Below are 21028 nucleotides of genomic sequence, written 5' to 3' on the forward strand. Positions count from 1 at the left end.
ACCGGATAATATAAATCCAAATAGACAGCCGTGTTGGTCTGAAGTATAGGAGTCAATTGCACCTTTAAGACCAACCTAGTTTTATTCAGAACGTAAGCTTTCGTGTGCATGCACACTTCTTCAGACGAGGAATGAGGTACAGTAAGCAGAACCACATATAGGTGGTGGGGTTTGGAATGCCCAGTGGTACAAAGTTAAAAGCCAATAGCAGAATAGTAAAATTAACAAATTCAGAAAACCTTTTATCTGGGTTGCCTTAGCATGGGAAACCATAAAACAACAGCAACATGTCAGAATGTGAAAATGCCTGTTAATTATTCTATTGCTAATAAACCTGGGTCAAAAAGAAGGTATTTCTTTCCCAGAAGTTTTTCCTGTCCAACTAATTTACCTTTTAACAAGTAACATAAATAAATGGCAAACTAGAATGATGTATATATTTATGTTACATGTTAAAAGGTTGTCCTTGAAAGGGCAGCTGCTGTGAGAGCCCTCTCAGCCCCACCCACCTCACAGGGTGTCTGTCGTGGGGGGAGAAGATATGGGAGATTGTAAAGCGCTCTCTGATTCGGAGAGAAGGGCGGGGTATAAGTCTGTAATTCTTCTTCTTAAAAGGTAAATTAGTTGGACAGGAAAAACTTCTGGGAATGAAATACCTTCTTTTTGACCCAGGTTTATTAAAAATAGAATAATTAACAGGCATTCTGACATGTTACCGTTGGATGGTTTCCCACGCTAATTCAACCCAGATCAAAGGTTTTCTGAATTTGTTAATTTTACTATTCTGCTCTTGGTTTTTTACTTTGTGCCACTTGGCATTCCAAACCCCACCAGCTGTATGTGGCTCTCTTACTGTGCCTCATTCCTCGTCTGAAGAAGTGTGCAGGCACGCGAAAGCTGACGTTCTGAATAAAACTGAGTTGGTCTTAAAGGTGAAATTGACTCCTTTTTTGTTCGGATAATATAACGCATGTGCCTTAAGTGAGGTCTTGTGGCTTGGCCTCCCAATTCCAAGGCTGTCCCAACAGCTGTTTTGTAACAACCATGAAGGGCTCAGGGTCTCCAATCGTGAAGCTGGCTGAGCCCGGAGCGCTGGCGTCTCGTTGGAACTGGGCTTCCACTTGTGCAAAATAGCTACAAAGAACGCCGGACGTGCAACTGCTGCATTTGGGTAGCAGCTCAATTTCTGCTAGGTGCTGGATGAGTGAGAATTTCCCCAGGGGAGAGTTTTGGCCTCAACCAGCGTAGCCTTCACATGTGGCCTTCATGTGCCATTGGTGTGAAAGAAATGTCTCTCACTAGCAGAAGCACAGCATGGCAGCCAGATGGCAGATCGATAAAGATAAGGGGAGGGTTGATTCCGAAGAAAATGCAGGCTTTGAGGATTTTCCCACAAGGCAGCCTGAAGAGTTACGACTCTGCTGAAAACCTGAATTCATAAACATGTGGAATTCCCTGCCACAGGAAGTGGCGGCGGCTACAAGCATAGACAGCTTCAAGAGGGGGGCTGGATAAACATCTGGAGCAGAGGTTCATCAGTGGCTATGAGCCACGAAGTCTAGCTGGAACACTCTGTCTGGGGCTGTGATGCTCTGTAGTCTTGGTGCTTGGGGGGCCACAGTGGGAGGGCTTCTGGAGTTCTGGCCCTGCTGGTGGACCTCCTGATGGCCCTTGGGTTTCGCCCACTTTGTGACACAGAGGGCTGGCGTGGATGGGCCACTAGTCTGATCCAACATGGCTTCTCTTATGTTTTTATTGATTTGTTTAGTAGGCTTATATTCCGCCCTTTCCCATAACGGGCTCAGGGTGGATTACAACAAAAAGTGAACAATAAAAACCTACAATTTAAACAATACGTTAGAACCCAAAGCGATAGAACGAAATAAAGTGCATCAGCAGGAAGGGCACATTTCACAAGATACTGCAGTTTTTGGCCCAAGAAAGTAATGGTATTAATAAAATTCAGCACCATAACGAAGCTGTCAAGCATGACGTTCTTAAGAGCAAAGGTCCAACTGTGGCTATGAGCCACGAAGTCTAGCCGGAACACAGTCTTGGTGCTTGGGGGGCAGGAGTGGGAGGGCTTCTGATGGACCCCCTGAGGGCACCTGGATGTAGGCCCCTGTGTGACACAGAATGCTGAACTGGATGGGCCACTGGCTGGATCCAAGATGGCTTCTCTTATGTGCTTAGGAGGATAAAGTAGAGGAGATGAATGTCAGCCAGTGTGGGTCCCCAGTGTGGAGAAAGGTAGCGGCCACGTGGTGCAGAGTGGTAAAGCAGCAATACTGCAGTCTGAGCTCCCTGCTCACAACCTGAGTTCAATTCCGGCGGAAGCTGGATTCAGGTAGCCGGCCTGAGGTTGACTCAGCCTTCTATCCTTCCGAGGTCGGTCAACGGAGTTCCCAGCTTGCTGGGGGAAAAGTGTAGATGGCTAGGGAAGGCAACGGCAAGCCACCCCGTCAAAAGTCTGCCGTTAAAACGTTGTGAAAGCAACGTCACCCCAGAGTCGGAAACGACTGGTGCTTGCACAGGGGACCTTTCCTTTCTTGTGGAGAAAGGTAGAGCATAAATGATGTAAATAAAATGAAGTAAACGCAGTGAAGATCACGTTGTAGGTCTGATCTTCCACAAGCCCCTGTCTAGAAGCCAGACTCCCCCAAGAGGGCTGGGAGTCCTGTGCCTCAACCCTCCTCTGTCTCCCCCCCCCCCTTCCTTTCTTGCCTGGCCAAAAGAAGGGAAGCCAGGCCAGTGACGGGGAACACTCGTTTCTGACAGTCAGCACAATCCATTATTTTGCAGCCTGATGATCTGCCTTCCCGGCTCCTGCTCAGGAAATTCCTCCCGCGGCTGCCAGGCATTCATCTGCCATGGTCTATTGTTCTGCACGGCTGCCATGGGGGAGGCCGGAGGGTGGCTCTGTTGACCTCGAGGTGGGTGGGTGGGCGAGAGCAGAGGAGGGAGAGCATCTCCGGGGGGTGGTGGGTCTTCTCTTGCGGGCGCTAGGTTGGGCCCTTGGGCAGTGCTGGTGGAGCTCCTCCTTGCTGGAGAGGCCAGAAATCGAACCTGGGGCTTTCCACATGGAAGCTCCTTCTTGGGGGTAGTGCCCCGACTGTATCCCACCCGCACTATTGCCTCCACCCTTGGAAGAAAGATCTCTCACGATCACTGCTGTTCTTTTCAGGCTTAATCTGAACCCAAACCTGGCCAATGCCAGGGCAACGCTTTTCAGATTCCCTGCTTTGGTTGTCCTCGCCACCTGCGGCTAGGTAGGCAGCGGCTCGAGGAAGGGCCTTCTCTGTCTTGGCACCGAAACTTTTGAAAGCTTTTCTGTTTTGTTTGCCATCCCCCCCAGTAACGGTGACTGGACCTCCTCCCGGGTTCTGACTTTATGTGGAATTATTTTGTCATTTTAAATGTTGTTTTTAATCATTCAGATGTTTTTAAAATTATGTTTGCTGCTTTGGAGACCCTGACTGGGTGGAAAAGGCAGCATAACAGTGTTTTGACTAAATAAAAATAAAGATCCAACCCCCAGAATGCATGAAGCGCTCCTAAAGAAGAGAGCAGGTGGAGCCATGGCTCAATAGTAGAGCCTCTGTCTGGCATTCAGAACATAAGAGAAGTCCTGTTGGATCAGGCCAGTGGCCCCTCCAGTCCAACACTCTGTGTCACATAAGAACATAAGAGAAGCCCTGTTGGATCAGGCCAATGGCCCATCCAGTCCAGCACTCTGTGTCACATAAGAGAAGCCATGTTGGATCATGCCAGTGGCCCATCCAGTCCAACACTCTGAGTCACAGAAGAACATAAGAGAAACCATGTTGAATCAGGCCAATGGCCCATCCAGTCCAGCACTCTGTGTCACATAAGAGAAGCCATGTTGGATCATGCCAGTGGCCCATCCAGTCCAACTCTCTGAGTCACAGAAGAACATAAGAGAAACCATGTTGAATCAGGCCAATGGCCCATCCAGTCCAACACTGTGTGTCACACAGTGGCCAATATATGTGTGTGTGTGTATATACACACACACACATACACACACACATATATATACTGTGGCTAATAGCCACTGATGGACCTCTGCTCCATATTTTTATCCAATTCCCTCTTAAAGCTGGCTATGCTTGTAGCTGCCGCCACCTTAGAACTTAGAATCATAGAATCAGAGTTAGAAGCGACCTTCAGGGTCATCTAGTCCAACCCCCTGAACAATGCAGGAAACTCACAAATACCTCCCCCTAAATTCAATCCCCGGCAGCATCTCCAGTTAAAAAGGGCCAGGCAGGAGGGGGTGGGAAAGACCTTTCTCTGCCTGCCTGAGACCCTGGAGTGCGGCTGCCAGTCTGAGTAGAGAGTATTGAGCTTTGATGGACCCAGAAGGGTCTGACTCAATAAAAGGCAGCTTGCTAGGGTGGGTCTCAGTGGGAGAGCCTCTGAGTGGGATGCGGTAGGTCCCCGGTTCAATCCCCGCCAACTCCAGCTGGAAGGATGGTAGGTTCCCAAGAGCTGCTGCCAGTCTGAGTAGACAATACTGTTCTGTAGCAGGAAGTGGTGAGTGCTGAGCAGCAGTGCTCAAGTTCAGGACTGTCTCTTTTCAGCAGTGAGCCATTGTTTCTTTTTAATTGGTTCCCAAACGGGGCCCTTTGATAGCCGGACCTTTGCCCCTCTCCTTCCAGCTCCCTGGTGGTGCTGGGTGGAAACCGCCCCTTTCAGGAGGCTGCCAAGCCAAACAGGACAAGCTGGGCCTCTGCCAAGTGGGCACCGATTCAGGGGTTTTTTTTGGGAGGAGGGGTTAAGTGCCAGGGCAACACACAGTGCTGCTCCACAGCAGTGTCTTGGGGGTGGTGCTGTGTTGGTGGCCGGGGAGACATCAGCTGCTGGACTGGCAAAGATGGCAGGGGGAGGAAGCGGGTGCGATTCCCTCACCTCCCTTCCCTGGCTTCCCAAGAGAAAGAAAGGAAAGGAACGGTCCCCTGTGCAAGCACCAGTCGCTTCCGACTCTGCGGTGACGTTGCTCTCACAATGTTTTCACGGCAGACTTTTAACAGGGTGGTTTGCCATTGCCTTCCCCAGTCATCTACGCTTTCCCCCCAGCAAGCTGGGGACTCATTTTACCAACCTCGGAAGGATGGAAGGCTGCGTCAACCTCGAGCCAGCTACCTGAAAACCCAGCTTCCGCTGGGATTGAACTCAGGTTGTGAGCAGAGCTTAGGACTGCAGTACTGCAGCTTTAACACTCTGCACCACTGGGCTCTTCTGGAAAAGGAAGAAAAGGAAAGGTCCCCTGTGCAAGCACCAGTCGTTTCCGATTCTGGGGTGACGTTGCTCTCACAACATTTCCACGGCAGACTTTTTACGGGGCAGTTTGCCATTGCCTTCCGCAGTCATCGACACTTCCCCCCAGCAAGCTGGGGACTCATTTTACCCAGCTCAGAAGGATGGAAGCCTGAGTCAACCTCGAGCCAGCTACCTGAAAACCCAGCTTCCGCCAGGATCGAACTCAGGTCGTGAGCAGAGCTTAGGACTGCAGTACTGCAGCTTTAGCACTCTGCGCCATGGGTCTCTTCTCCCAAGAGAAAGGAGAGAATAAAAGAATTTTCCCAGTTTGGAAAGCAGCGCAGAAACACATGGTGTGGATAAGGGAAACGGGGCAAGAGATGAATGAATCCTTCGCAGGAACAAAAGTCTGTGAGCCCAGCGAAAGGCAGAAGTTCTCCGGGAGAGCTGTGGGTGTTTCTAGCAGGTTGAAGCAAGGAGGGAGGGGCAGAAAGCCAGCACTCCTGGGCTGGGGGCGGGGAGAGGCGGGGCTGCAGATTTGGGAGGGTGGAGCTGAAAGGGAGCCTAACAGAGGGCCATCGCTTCCAGAGGAACATGTGGGGGGGAGGGGAGAAGGGGTCTCATTGTCTCCAACTGACAGCATTCCACACCATGTGTGTGCGTGGGGGGGGGGTGCCCCCCAATCCATTTGCCAGCTCACAGGGATTTTAAAGACTGCTGCAGAAAAAGAAGGTGGATGGAGACGTTAGAAACGCACAGAGACGGCCAACAGATGAGGAACATCTGGGGAGACCTGTCAGAGTTATCTCCAGGCCGGCAGCCTACAGATTCTGTGTTGCTCTCTCCACACCACCCCCTCCCAGCTCTGACTCTCTTGGGGGCCCAGTGAGAAGACCCTCAGCAGAGGCCCAAAGTGGTACCCCAAGCCCTCGCGGATCCCAAGAGAACCTGCTGGGGGGTTTCCCTGCTTGCCTCCTTTCCCCTCTTTTGGCATCCCACCCCCTAGTCCGGATGCAGAGGAGAAATTTGGGTGGGAGGGGGAGCAGAGCCAGCATAATTCAAAACAGGCTGGTTTCCCCGAGAGCGCTGCAGCCAACCAGCCAGCCAGCCAGCCGGAGACCCGCCGGATTCCCTGCTCAGCTCGGTCTGGAACCAATTTGTATCTGGAGCTGCCGGGCGGGACCTGTTGGATTCCTTCAGTGGAAGAGGCGGGAGCAAAAGGGAGGGGGAGGATGCGAAACACATATGCAACACCCCCCTCCCCCCCTCTGCCTTGCACTTTCCCTGCAGTTCTTTGGTGCTTGCAGACTCCGCATTGTAGGGTCCCTCGAAGAAACAGGGACCCTCTCCCAGGACGTTGGGGTGGGGGGATGAGAAGCCACAGATCCAAGGCCCAGGCTGGTTTGCATGGGGTGGCATGCTGATGCGCCACAGGAGCTCGGCTGGTCCGCAGACCTCAGCGGGATGGGCATCGCTTCTGGGGCCAGGGGGCAATGGGGTGGCCAAGGCCACGGCTGGCATTTTGCAAGGGGAGGATAGTCTAGGCCTGGCACAAGAGAACCCACCGTCAGAGTCTCTCGTGAGAGCCAGGGTGGCAAACTAAGTCAGTGGGTAGAGTGGCAAACTAAGACCCTGAGTGACCCGAGTTCGAATCCCCACCTCTACCACGAGAGCTTGCTGGGTGACCTTGGGCCCATCACAAGCTCTCAGCCTGGCCTACCTCGCGGGGTTGTTGGGAGAGATTAGAGGAGGGGAGGAGGATGCTGTAAGCTCAGGAAGGAAGCTTGACACAAATGGAAAAGGAAAGGAAAGGTCCCCTGTGCAAGCGCCAGTCGTTTCCGACTCTGGGGTGACGTTGCTGTCACGTTTTCACGGCAGACTTTTTACAGGGTGGTTTGCCCTTGCCTTCCCCAGTCCTCTACGCTTCTCCCCCAGCAAGCTGGGAACTCCTTTGACTGACCTCAGAAGGATGGAAGGCTGAGTCAAACTGGAGGCGGCTACCTGAATCCAGCTTCCGCTGGGATTGAACTCAGGTCGTGAGCAGAGTTTAGGACTGCAGCTTTAACACTCTGTGCCACGGGGCTCCATGAGACATGAATGAATGAATGCCAAATGGCTGCACTGGGTCCAGCCGCCTCGCTCATGCCCACGAGCTTCCGCCACAGGCTGCAGACTGGAGAGGCCAGTGGGGAGGAGAGAGCCTGGGGGGGGGGGGCATCCGTCAGGCATGTCCAAGAGCCGGAGAGCTTTGCTTTGGCGACATGTTTGGGGTGTGTGTGTGGCTTCAGCTGAGGCCTTTCTCTCTTTGTTTCCTTTCCCATCCGTGCCCCCCCCCCCCGGACCCCAGCACCAACGCTCGACAAGGGCCGCTTGATCAAAGCAATAAAGGCGCATTCCCTCCATGTGTGGGCAATGTGCAGGGCCCCAGATGTGATCCGCTGGTGAGGAGTCCAGGCATCGGTGGGTCCGCTCTTCCCCCACCAAAGCATGTGAGCTTTGCCCCTTCTGTTTCCTGCCCCACGCCTGACCTACAGAGGGGTGAGGCGCGTGTGATTGTTGCAGCTGGCCAAGGAGATAACCCCGGAAGGGGAGAGACAGGTTTTCTGGCTGCTGACCTCCCCTGGCAGTTGGAATTTTTTCCACCCAGAATGGGGGGGGGGGTGCGCTTGGGTGGAAAAACGAGCAGAGATCGTTATTCATTGCTGTTAAATAACTAGGAAAGAAGAGGGCTTTGCTCACCTCCTGATTCCGCAAGCAACCTCATTGGAGTAATACTGAAAGCAAGGGGGCTTTCAAGCATGTGCAGAGTGCAGAAGGGCTTCCAAAACAGAGGAAGGTCGATCCCCTGATGTGATAACTGGCATGTTACATGGCACTCCAGTGGCCAGTGGGCCTTCTACCACAGGCTGTGGCCCAGCCTTTCTGTCTCAGTTTCTCCTAGGGGAAATGATCCAGCATGAAGAATTGCAGATTTACACCCCCCTCCCTCTCTGAATCAGTCTCAGAGCGGCTTACAGTCTCCTATATCTTCTCCCCACACAACAGACACCCTGTGAGGTGGGTGGGGCTGAGAGAGCTCTCATGGAAGCTGCCCTTTCAAGGACAACTCCTGCGATAGCTATGACTGACCCAAGGCCATTCCAGCAGCTGCAAGTGAAGAAGAAGACTGTAGATTTATATCCCACCCTATTCTCTGAATCTCAGAGTGGCTCACAGTCTCCTTTCCCTTCCTCCCCCACAATAGACACTCTGTGAGGTGGGTGGGGCTGAGAGAGCTCTCCCAGCAGCTGCCCTTTCAAGGACAACTCCTGCGAGAGCTCTGGCTAACCCAAGGCCATTCCAGCAGCTGCAAGTGGAGGAGTGGGGAATCAAACCTGGTTCACCCAGATAAGAGTCCGTACATTTAACCACTACACCAGACTGGCTCTCTCAATGACCACTCTTATGTTCTTAACATTCTAACCCCTGTACCACGCTGGCTCTCATTTCTTACTGTAAGCGCAGCTTGCATTGGGCCAGTCCTGGTACTGAGTTCCAAAATGCAACCCAGTTGGTTGACACCAACCTCCTGTGCCATTCAGTTGTGTAGCCGTGCTTGCTCTGAAGCAGCAGAACAAATTTGAGTCCAGGGGCACCTCTTACGATCAACAAAGTGTTAGTCAAGGTAGGAGCTTTCCTGTGTTCGCTCACTTCCTCAGATACAAGGAAATGGAAATTGCCAGTCCATACATATAGAGAGTGAATTAGCTCACAGTCTGCCTCTATGCATGGACTGGTAATTTCTCTTCCACTGTTACCTGAGGAAAGTGTGCATACACACAAAAAGCGTATGTCTTGGATAAAACTTTGTTGGTCTTTAAGGTACCCCGAGTCTCAAACTTGTCCTGCTCCTTTAATGCTGTTCCATGACAGGCAGAAATCCAGCAGGTGAAGCTTTTCTCATTCCCGCTGCGTTTCCTGGGCTGGTGAGTAGAACCTGGGGTACAAGAGGAGGGAAAGGAGTTTGGAACCTGGCTGTGGGGCTCTGGAGAGAGGCTTCAGGCACCAGAACCAGCAGTGCTGGGAACTGGAAGGCCTGGCTTCGTGGAAAGGGGTGGGGTGGGGGAGAGGAGAGATGAAGTGAGGGGGATCCCTTGACTCTCCCTCTGGCCCAGAAGAGACACTCTCTGCCTGCGCTCCCCCCAGGACGGCTTTTCCGGCCTCATCTTCCCCGGCCTGCCGGGGCAGCCCTGCCCGAGCGGAAAGGGCAGCAGGCAATTGTTTCATTCCGGATGGCTGGAGCCAGGCAGGAAAAGCCCTGCAACTCAGCCTCTCCAGTCAGCGGCCTCCTTCTGCTGAGACCCCCCCCCCCCATGGATCTTCATGAGCATCTATCTCAAGTCGCTGGTGTGGGCTAAGAATGTGGAGGCCGGACGGCTTTGTGCAGGGCTGTGGGGACAGAACAGCTTTAGGGTTGGAGAAGCAGCATTCAGAACTGCTCTGCCCCATTCAATGGGGGCTTTGGGGCTGGTCAGGGAGGGGCGGTGGCTCAGTGGAAGAGCATCTGCCTGGTAAGCAGAAGGTCCCAGGTTCAATCCCCGGCATCTCTAACTAAAAAGGGTCCAGGGAAGTAGGCGTGAAAAACCTCAGCTTGAGACCCTGGAGAGCTGCTGCCAGTCTGAGTAGACAATACTGACTTTGATGGACCCAAGAGGGTCCGATTCAGTAGAAGGCAGCTTCATATGTTCATATATATATGGCATGTTCATCCCCCCCTTATGGAGCAACCCCCTCCCCACATCTGAGGGGGCGGGGGCTCCTGAGAGACAACAGATGCTTCCCCATCAGATGCATGGCTAGAACTGATGGAACTCACTGCCACAAGAAGTGCTGGGGAGGGGGAGCTTTTTTTTCAAAGGGTTGGGGAAGTTGCTGCCGCAGCAGCAGGGGGAGGGGGGAAGCAGAGGCCTAGGCACAGCGGAAGGCTTCTGATAGAGCTTCCACGCGCAGAGGCAGTTCACCTGAGGCCCCCCCATAGAGTCAGGCTTGGGGCCAAAGCAGAAGAGGCGGAGAGGGAGATCCCGGAAGTCGCGTGTACTCAGCCCCCCCCCTCGCCTCTTTCTCCAGCACGAGTTAGCTGGCTGTTGTTTCACGTGTCGTGTTGTTCGTCTGCAGCCTTTATTGGGTGGATTGGGCCCTGGGCGTGTTCACTGAGACTTTAGCCGATGCCTCCCAGAAGGCCGCTGGTGCTAAGCCTACCGGCCAAAGTTTCCCCGCGACCAGCCCCGGGATGAGCGTTCACACGTGCTTGCTCCGGGGGCAGCCGGCGCAGTGGCGGTTGGGCCTGCCGCGGATTCCCTGCCCTGAAGGCCTCCCGGGGAAGCCCCGCGGAGCCGGGCCCGCCAAGGGGAGGGCAGGTTGCAACCCGCCGGAGGAGGTGGAGGAGGAGGGGCGGCAGCGGCGCCTCCCACTTGCCCCCCCCCCCCACGGGCCTCGCCGTGCAAAACCGTCTGGGGCGGGTTGCAACCGTCCTGGGGGGGGGGGCAGCAGTGGTCGTTGCAACTCGTTCTCCTGGGGGGTGCTTTTGCAAACTCTTTTGCAAGAGGGCAGCATTTCCCCCCCCCTTTCCCAAAGTTTTTGGAACTTTTTTTCGGGGGGGGGGAGAAGGGGGGTCCTTTCCCCATCGGCTCCGTCTCTCCATAACTGCCTTTGTGCTCCTGCTTTTGCACGTGTGCCAGGGAGGGGGCGTTCGAGGGGAGGCCGGCCCGGGCCGTGCAAACGAGGGGCTGAGTTTTTGCTGAGATTCTTTCTTGCACAGAGGTGGGAGGGGCTCGGCCGAAACCCTGCCCGGCGCGTGCAGCTGCAAGAGCGGCAGCGGCTGCGGCCCGTCCGAAGTGACACTCGGGCCGCTTCCCCCAAATTCCTAACCCGGATCCACTTCCCTCCCCCCCCCCGCCCCGTCTGCTGGCTCCCACCCAGCGCTGCTCGGCTCCTCTCCTCTCCTCTCCTCGCCGCCCTGCTCCACTTCGCCGCCGCCGCCGCCGCCGGGGCTTTCTTCTTTGTCCGACGCCGTCTGCTGGGAGGCTGCTGCTGCTGCCATTCCGGACTTTCTGGTTTGCGAGCGGCGCTGGGGAACATTGGCGCTTTTGTCTGCTCCCGGGACGGCTGCCTGACTCGGCCCGGGCGGGGCGCAGGGGCCGAAGAGCCAGCTCCCGCCCGCCGAGACAGCTCTCCCCCAAGACGGCAGTTCGGAGGGGCCCGCTTCGCTTCGGATGGTCTTTGAGAGCCCCCCCCTCCCCGCGACGCCTCGTTTTCTCCTTCTGGCAAGAGGAAGACCCCCGTGCAGCTGGACTGCCAAGAAAGTTCTTGCCGCGGCCGCTGCCGCACTCGGGAGGGGGCGCGATGGATGCCTGGCGGGGGGGCGCCTGAGCGCTTGCTCTGCAGTCGGCGGGCCGCGGGTTTGGATCGCCCCTCGACGGCGCCGCGCGAGAGAGCCCGGGAGCGGGGGGCGCTGCTGCTCCTTCGGATTACTTTCCCGGCTCCCGCCCGGGGGTAGCCGCTTGGCTGCGGCGGGGGGCGCGTCCTTCGCGGAGGAACTCTGGCGGCCCTGGCGCTATGGAGCTGCGGCTTCTTTACCTCTGGGTTTCCCTAGCCGCAGCCGTGGAAGGTGAGGACCCCCAGGCAGGGGAGGGGGCTGGGAAGCGGGACTCCGCGGCCAGAAAGCCCCCCCCCCCGACCCCAGGGAGGGGAGGGGAGCAGAAGTTGGCTTGGCGCTTGCAGAAGTCGGGAGGAGGAGGGGGCGCGGCGGGGGCTCAGGCTGGGGGCCCCTTCTCTATCCCCCCCCCCAGGAGTTTCTGCTGCTTCCCCGCCGCAGCCTCTTTAGCTCCCTCGAAGTCTTTCAAGTCCGCATTGATCTGGGGAGAGAAGCCATCGATCCCTCTGCACCCGCCTCCCCCCCCCCCCAGACAACGATTGCCCGGCTCCTCCTCTCTTTCATCTCCGCCGCTGCTCGCCCCCCTTTCCCGGCTGCCCCCTCCTTGGGGGCTCCCCTCGCCCGCCCTCCCAGGAGACCCACCGGCCTCCTCCTCCTCTTGCTGCTCTGCTTTTTCAAAAAGCCAGTTTTTGTTTCCAAAGGCAAGTCTGGGGGGGGGGGCAGTGAAAGGGGGGCTCTCTGCAGCAGAGAGGGGCCTGGAGGGGGGGGCAGTTGGATCCTTGCAAGGGAAGGGCTGACTTGCTGCCCGAATTGTTCTAATCTAGGCCTTGGGAGAGGAGTGTGGGCTAGTGGTTAGAGAGGCACCTTGGTGCCCCTCTCTCTGCTGACTGCAGCCAGACTTTGCTTTTGTGAGGGGAAAGCTTTTTTTCCTCCTCTGGGCCTCTGAACAGCCAACTCCAACACCCCCCCCCCCCAAGTCCCACTCCTGTTTCAGAGAACCCAAGAGAGCTGGCTCTCCTCCCCACCACCAGCCCCCCCCCATCTCTGCAGCTCCCCCCCCCCCACGCAGCCTTTGGAAGACATTCTCCAGGCCTGGGGAGCACCCAGCGCCTATCCCTCCCCCCATTTAATCCTGCACCTCTTCCTCCCCTTTTTCTTTCTTTTGCCCCCCCCCCTTTCGTTCATTCATCCCTCGGCAGGAGCTGAAATCTCATTGAAAAGGGATTAAATGGACAGACGGACCAGAGAAATGGCCGTGTTTAAGTTCCGTCGGTCTCTCTTCTCCCCCCTCCTGCCGCTGAGCAAAACAAGGAATTTGGGGGCAGCTGAACTTCACAGGCTCCTTTCGGAAATGCACAAAGAAATCCCCCCTTCCGTCAAGCTGGACCGCCCCCCCCCCAGCAGCCGCACTTTTTCTTCCAATACCTTCAGTTCCTTTCCATCCCTCCCCCCCCCCTCACCCCAATCTGTGCTCTCCTCCTGGGTCAGGTCTGTCCCAGGGCTGTGAAGGATCTCTGGAGCGTGTGATGCATTAATTGAATTCCTCTATTGTGGTCCCTCCAGCCCCACGTAGGTCATCTTGCAAGTCTTCAACCCCCCCCCCCCCCCAAGAAGAGAGCTCTGCTGTCTGCCTCCAAAGCTGCAGATGGGGGGGCCACCGCCACTCCCCACGGACTCTTCTTTCAGACCACTCCAGTGTCTGCTCAGGGCCCCACCTGACTACACACCTTCTGGAGGCAGCCCCCTCCCCCCAGTTGTTTTGGCTTTGGGCAGGAGAGGGGGGTGGCAGGCCCCAATGCCCTGGGAGGTCCTTGTCCACGCCTCTTCTATCCCCAAAGGGCAGATCTGAAGGGCGGGGGAGATGTTTGCTGCTGGATCTTTCTACAGCCCATGCTGTATTAGCAGACAAGCCAGGAAGCCCCCCCCCCCACCCTGGTTTGGCAGGCTACAGTCTCTTCCCTTGGGGGGAGAGAACATATGAACCTATGAAGCTGCCTTCTGCTGAATCAGACCCTCTTGGGTCCATCAAAGTTAGTATTGTCTACTCAGACTGGCAGCGGCTCTCCAGGGTCTCAAGCGGAGGTTTTTCACGCCTATTTGCCTGGACCCTTTTTAGTTGGAGATGCTGGGGATTGAACCTGGGATCTTCATGTTACCAAGCAGATGCTCTACCACTGAGCCACCATCCCTCCCCAAACATATGAAAGTATGAGCTGCCTTCTACTGAATCAGACCCCCCTGGGTCCCTCAAAGTCAGTCTTGTCTACTCAGACTGGCAGCGGCTCTCCAGCTGAGGTTTTTCATGCTTACTTGCCTGGACCCTTTTTAGTTGGAGATGCCAGGGATTGAACCTAGGACCTTCTGGTTACCAAGCACATGCTCTACCACTGAGCCACCATCCCTCCCCAAATCAGTATTGTCTACTCAGACTGGAGAAGGGAGGCCTTCTGGTATGATGTCACTCCAGATTCAGCCTGGGACCTTCTGCCTTCGAAGCATGTAGTCTATTGACAGAGAGCCAAAAGCAGGATTTGAACCTAAGGTCCTCTGGCACAGATTGCAGTAGAATGCCCCTGTGTTACTCTTGTGGCCTGAGGGTTTCCTTACTTACTTTATTGGTGCCTTGTTCTCCATTTTATTCTCACAACAACCCTGTAGGGTCAACTAGGCCAAGAATGTGACAGGCCGAGGTCACCTAGCAAGCTTCTTGTAGCAGAGTGGGGATTTGAACCTGTGTCTCTTATATCCTGGTTTGATATTCTGAACTCCCCGCACTCTGGCTCCTTGTGATGTATTGTAGTGGGATAGTTTAGGGTGGACTATGAGTTCCAATACTGCCTGGATGCCCAAAACATACTAAGTTACAAGTTTTGTGGGATCCCGAGATCGAGATCAGCCTGCTCCTCTTTCCGCAGGGAGGGGAGGCCAGACGGCTTTCATCTCAGCGCCTGGCTTGGCTATCAAAGGCAACGCTCCCTCTTTGCCTCCTTTGGATCTGCCAAGGCCCGTAATCCCTTTGCTCCTCCAGGAGCTTCTGTGCCTCTTATCAAAGGTAGAATTCCAGTCCCCCCCCCTCCCCTTTGCAAACACACCCGTTGGGTTCTTGTCTTCCCAGAGCAAACTTGCTTGCAAGTTTTCAAGCACAGGATGGGTGCTGGCACCAAGAGGTAAACCCAGCCTGAGAGACGCAAAACAAAACCAGGGAAGCGAGAGGGAAGGGGTTGCGAGTTCCGGTGTCGCAGGCCTGGATCTCCTGACTAGGAGAGTGAGGGCTGAAACTACACCAGCTTCTCAGATACTGAGAGCCAGCAGGGTGTGGTGGTTAAAGTGTCAGACTACTATCTTAGAAGCTCGCTGGGTGACGCTCGGTGAGCCCCACACTCTCCCCCTAGCTTACCTCACAGGGGTGTTCTTGAAGATAAAACAGCAGAGAGGAGAATGACGTCAGGTGCTTTGGGTCCCTGCTGGGATGACTGGAGAGGCAGAGATAATAAACAGCGCTTCCTTCCTTTCTACCCTGCTTTTGAGCATCCCAGGATGATCTTTGGGGCTGCTTTGCAGGATCAGGCCAGAAGTGCTCCTCTGCTCTCTTTAACAGTCGGTGGCCTACCGTGTTCCCTCTAAGCTGAGTTTGCATGAGCCAACTCACAGATCTTTAGCCTCCAGCTCACACATTTTTGTCTTAGCTCAGGAAGGATGACCCCAGAGCACATTAATCGATGCGGTAGCTCATTAATGCCAGTAACGCACCAAGTAAGAGTTTTTTGCTCACAAGACTGCAGCTTAGAGAGAACATTGGTTGTCTTGATTAGGGTCTGGAGATATACTGCCTTTGAACATGGCGGTTCTACATTTAGTCAATCATAGCTAAGAGCCCCTGGTTTGGCCAGTTTCCATATAAACTGATTCCTTTTTCTAAAATCATCTGGGGTGTTAGAGATGCGTTTGATGTTAGCTGCAGATTCCATGCTGGGTTTATGTTGGGTGCCCCTCAGTGTCTGTGGCTGGCCTTGGACTCCTGGATTTCAAGAGAAAGCAAACCACATCTATTTATTCTCCCTGTGCTGTTTCTAATCATTAACCTCAACTGCTGGACCCCCCCCCCGCCCCTTTTGTCTCTTGCTCTCCTGCCGAAAGAGTCCAGTTTTTCAGGGTCCTGTTCCAACCTCTCCAGTGTCCTCTGGGCTTTTCCACGCACCGTTTCTGGCTCACTTGTGTTCCCTTGCAGTTCTGCCCATTCTTGCAAATCTCGCTTAAATCAGGACAGGGTAATTGTGGGATGTTGTCTGTGGCAGAAGAACTCACCTGTGGCGTTTTGTGCTTGCCCGCCGTCTTGTTTGGACCGGCCTGTTGCTTGTCCAGAGCCCACTTTTTGCCAGATGGCAAGGTCCCTGGGGAAGAGGGCACTCCCTGCCATCGGCAGCCAGGGTCGTATGGTGGAGCATGGAGGCTCAGCTCGTCGTGGGAGAGTTGGAATTTGAGGCCAGGGCTGGGGTTTCTAGCTCAGGCTGGGGACCCCGGAGTGCCTGCAGGTTGTGTGGACTCCTGCAGCGAGCACCGAGGGGAGGGGATTTGGGTCTGATCCAGTGAGGCACTTAAAGTTTGTGGCATGGAATCAATTAAGACAGATCATTCATGCCCCAGCTGCAGAAAGAGATCCGAGGTCCCAGAGTAGACCTTCTTCCTTTGCGAATGTTATACGCTGGAGGCCAGTTTGGTGTAGTGGTTAAGAGCACAGACTCTGATCTGGGAGAACTGGATTTGATTCCCCACTCCTCCACGTATGCAGCTGCTGGCGTGGCCTTTGATCAGCCTCAGTTCTCTCAGAGCCATTCTCTCAAGAGTAGTTCTCTGAGAGATCTGTCAGCCTTACCTGCCTCACAGGGCGTCTGTTGTGGGGAGAGGAAGAGAAGGGGATTGTAAGCCGCTCTGAGCCTTTGAGTGAAGGGTGGGGTATAAATCCAATCTCTTCCTCTCTTTATTTGAATATTCCAGGGCTTTTTTTGTAGCAGGAACTCCTTTGCCTCTTAGGCCAAACTCCTCTTATGAAGCCAGTCCTCCAAGAGTATACAGGGCTCTTCTTCCAGGGCCAACTGTAAGCTCTTGGAGGACTGGCTACATGAAGGGTGTGCGGCCTAATCGGCAAAGGAGATCCTGCTACCAAAAAAGCCCTGGGATATTTTATTTATATATCATCCACCTTTTCCCTCGGTGTCTTAAAGCAGATTATACCATGCGAGTCAATGCAGGCAATGGGATGAGACATCCAGTAAAGAAGCCATGTTTGGTGTAGTGGTTAAGTGTGCGGACTCTTATCTGGGAGAACCGGGTTTGATTTCCCACTCCTCCACTTGCACCTGCTGGAATGGCCTTGGGTCAGCCATAGTGGTGAAGTGTGCGGACTCTTATCTGGGAGAACCGGGTTTGATTCCCCGCTCCTCTACTTGCAGCTGCTGGCATGGCCTTGGGTCAGCCATAGCTCTGGCAGAGGTTGTCCTTGAAAGGGCAGCTGCTGTGAGAGCCCTCTCCAGCCCCACCCACCTCACAGGGAGTCTGTTGTGGGGAAGAAAAATAAAGGAGATTGTAAGCTGCTCTGAGATTCAGAGTGGAGGGTGGAAGAGAGCCAGTTTGGTGTAGTGGTGAAGTGTGCGGATTCTTATCTGGGAGAACCGGGTTCGATTCCCCACTCCTGCACTTGCACCTGCTGGAACGGACTTGGGTCAGCCATAGCTCTGGCAGAGATTGTCCTTGAAAGGGCAGCTGCTGTGAGAGCCCTCTCAGCCCCACCCACCTCACAGGGTGTCTGTTGTGGGGGAGGAAGGGAAAGGAGATTGTGAGCCGCTCTGAGACTCTTCGGAGTGGAGGGCGGGATATAAATCCAATATCTTCTTAATGTGGGGCCTGGAAGTGCTGTCTGGCTGCAGCTGACCTACGACCACCCCTCATGGGGCTTTTCAAGGCAGGTGGTGTTCAGAGGTGGCTCACCCTTGCCTGCCTCTGCGTAGCGTCCCTGAACTCCCTTGGTCATCTCCCCTCCAAGTCCCAATCAGGGCTGACCCTGGTGAGCTTCCCAGCCAGCCTGTCCCACCCAGCTCAGAGTAAGCAATGGTGGAAATCTGAAACAAAGCCCATATAGGAATGGGATAGATTAAATGAGGCAGGAATTACACAGCAGGGTCACATATATGACGACTGCAGATTTATACCCCGCCCTTCTCTCTGAATCAGAGACTCAGAGCGGCTCACAACCTCCTATATCTTCTCCTGCCTTGGAAAGCCCCATGAGGGGTGGTCGTAGGTCAGCTGCAGCCGGATAGCACTTTCCAGCCCCACATTAACATTAACTGCTCAACATTAGGAAGAACTTCCTGACTGTTAGAGCGGTTCCTCAGTGGAACAGGCTTCCTCCTCGGGAGGAGATGGAGGTTTTTAAGCAGAGGCTCCATCTGACAGCAATGAGGATCCTGTGAATTTAGGGGGAGGGGTTTGTGAGTTTCCTGCCTTGTGCAGAGGGCTGGACTAGATGACCCTAGAAGTCCCTTCCAACTCTGTGATTCCTGACCATTAGAGTGGTTCCTCAGTGGAAGAGGCTTCCTCCTTGGGAGGTGGTGGGCTCTCCTTCCTTGGAGGTTTTTCAACAGAGGCTAGAGGGCCACCTGAAAGCAATGAAGATCCTGTGAATTTAAGGGGAGGGGTTTGTGAGTTTCCTGCATTGTGCAGGGGGTTGGACTTGATGACCCTAGAGGTCCCTCACAACTCTATGATTCATCCCACAACAGACACCCTGTTAGGTGGGTGGGGCTGAGAGAGCTCTTACAGCAGCTGCCCTTTCAAGGACAACTCCTTTGAGCTCTGGCTAACCCAATGCCATTCCAGCAGCAGCAAGTGGAGGAGTGGGGAATCAAACCCGGTTCTCCCAGATAAGAGTCTGCACACTTAACCACTACGCCAAACTGGCTCTCACAATTTGCCACAGGGCGCACATAGTGCATGAAGTGATATATGAGCCACCATCTTCTGTTAAAGCATCTTTCTGAACCATTTTGAAATGGAAGCGAGTTTGAGTCTAGCGGCCCTTTTAAGACCAACGAAGTTTAATTCTGGGTTTAAGCTTTCATGTGTGTCTTTGTGGGTCTTAAAGGGGCGGCTGGACTCAAACTGTTCTGTTGCTTCAGCCCGGAACGGTGACCTGCCTGGATCCATTTTGTAACAGCACAGCCTTCTTACCTGTATAAAATGCCCTCCGGAATCATGAGGCTTTGCATAGTTTTTAGAATGCTGGGTGTTGGGGGTGGGTGGGGCCTTCCTGACCTCCTCTGGCATTGTTCTTCATGCTGGGGGCCACAACTGAGAAGGCATGCATTCGGAGCTGTGAGGGTCCTAGCAAGGAGGTGTTACAACATGCATTGGGGGAGGGCGTTGGGGTGCCTTGAGGTGCAATAGAGGCAGAGTTGGGGGCTGCTGTGCCCTCTGAATCTTGGGCTACAGTTCCCAAACAGCCTTTCTTGGGGGGGGGGTGTTGGCTACCCCTCCCCGGACCACCCTGGGGTCTGACTGGTGTGGCCTTGCTTCTTCCGGGGGGGGGGGCTATAAAGGGAGTGTTTGGGGCCCTGAAGACATCCAATCCCTCTCTGCACGCAGAGACAAGACGCGTCTGCTTGCAGTTAGGTCGGAAGCAAGGTGCTGGGAACCGTGCCCTGAGTTTAATTAAAAAGTCTCCACCGGGTATAGGGTGCGGCCCTTTCTTCTAGGGCAGGGGTGGGGAGGGGGGAGGCTGCAATTTGTGACTCCCCTTAGAAGGGCCCGTGGCGCAGAGTGGTAAAGCAGCAGTACTGCAGTATTGTGGTCTGAACTCTCTGCTCGCGACTTGAGTTCGATTCCGGCGGAAGCTGGATTCAGGTAGCCGGCCCAAGGTTGACTCAGCCTTCCATCTTTCCTAGGTCGGTAAAAGGAGTCCCCAGCTTGCTGGGGGGGAAGTGTAAGACTGGGGAAGGCAATGGCAAACCACCCTGTAAAAAGTCTGCTGTGAAAACGTGAAAGCAGCGTCGCCCCAGAGTCGGAAACGATTGGTGCTTGCACAGGGGTCTACCTTTACCTTTTTGAAGCCCTGTGGCGCAGAGTGGTAAAGCTGCAGTACTGCAGTCCAAGCTCTGCTCACGACCTGAGTTTGATCCCCAGCAGAAGCTGGGTTTTCAGGTAGCTGGCTTGAGGTTGACTCAGCCTTCCATCCTTCCAAGGTCGGTAAAATGAGTGCCCAGCTTGCTGGGGAGAAAGCATAAATGACTGAGGAAGGCAATGGCAAACCACCCGTAAAAAGTCTGCCATGAAAACGTTGTGAAAGCAGCGTCGCCCCAGAGTCGGAAACTGGTGCTTGCACAGGGGACCTTCCCTTCCCTTTCCTTGGAAGGGCATTTAGGGCAGGCCAAGAGGGGACCGAGGAGTACGAGCGGCTCCTACCCCCCCTCCCCCGGACCTGTTCTTCTCCCCCACCCACCTTTCCCTGGGAACCCTGAAAGGGAGTCCTGGCTCCTGCCCCCCCCCCCCACACACACACCTTGTTCTGGCCGGCTGCCTCCTTGGGGCCCTCAGCCGCCCATCCCACCCCCTTTCTGACACCCAGCTCCTCTGTAGCTGAAGCCTCCCACATCTGGGATGGATTTAGGCAGGAATGAGTGAGAGTCGAGGGGTGGGGAGGGGAGGCCGAGTGCATGAGGGCGGATGGGTGGGGGGGACTGAAACAGACCCGGCCAGGCAGGCAGCTGGAAATGGAGGCTGGGGGGGGGGGGACTGAGTCGGTGTTCCCCAGAAGTGGGAAGGGGCTGCGTCGCTGGATGAAAACGGCTGCCGGGCAAAGTCACCATTCCCAAACTTCCTCTAATGACTTTCCCGGCTTGGCTCTCTGCCTATCACCTTTCCTCCCTCTGGCACTGGAGCCAGCAGCAGCCGCATCATTCCTTCCACCCCGACCATCCCAACACCCGCTGCTCCCCGGGGAAAGGCCTTTTGTGCCTCCTTTTCTTGTCTGGGTTGTCTTTCTCCTGCCCCCTAAGCAGAGGGATGGCTTGCTCCGTCAGAGGGGCAGCCAGGAGGGGGCGTTGGGGCTGCTAGCGAGGTTGCCAGCTCCAGGTTGGGAAATTCCTAGGCATTTGGGAGGTGGGGCCTCCGTGGGATGTAATGCCGTAGAGTAGGGGTGGCCAATGGTAGCTCTCCAGATTTTTTTTTTGCCTACAACTCCCATCAGCCCCAGAGCTACCGTTGGCCACCCCTGCCGTAGAGTTTACCCTCCCAAGCCACCATTTTGTCCAGGGGAACTGGTCTCTGGGAATTCTGGGA

General features: G+C 54.9%; 1 protein-coding gene across 1 annotated transcript in view; it reads left to right on the forward strand.

Annotated features, from left to right (window-relative positions):
• Window positions 1–11840: 11840 nt before the first annotated feature.
• Window positions 11841–21028, forward strand: part of EPHB4 (EPH receptor B4) — a 54370-nt gene continuing 45182 nt past the window's right edge. The window contains exon 1 of the mRNA XM_060255412.1: window positions 11841–11929. Within this exon, the coding sequence (XP_060111395.1) occupies window positions 11878–11929 (52 nt within the window). The 5' untranslated portion in view covers window positions 11841–11877. The remainder of the gene's footprint in view (window positions 11930–21028) is intronic.

Source organism: Heteronotia binoei, chromosome 15 (genome assembly GCF_032191835.1).
Source record: "Heteronotia binoei isolate CCM8104 ecotype False Entrance Well chromosome 15, APGP_CSIRO_Hbin_v1, whole genome shotgun sequence".
In the NCBI taxonomy this organism is placed as follows: domain Eukaryota; kingdom Metazoa; phylum Chordata; class Lepidosauria; order Squamata; family Gekkonidae; genus Heteronotia; species Heteronotia binoei.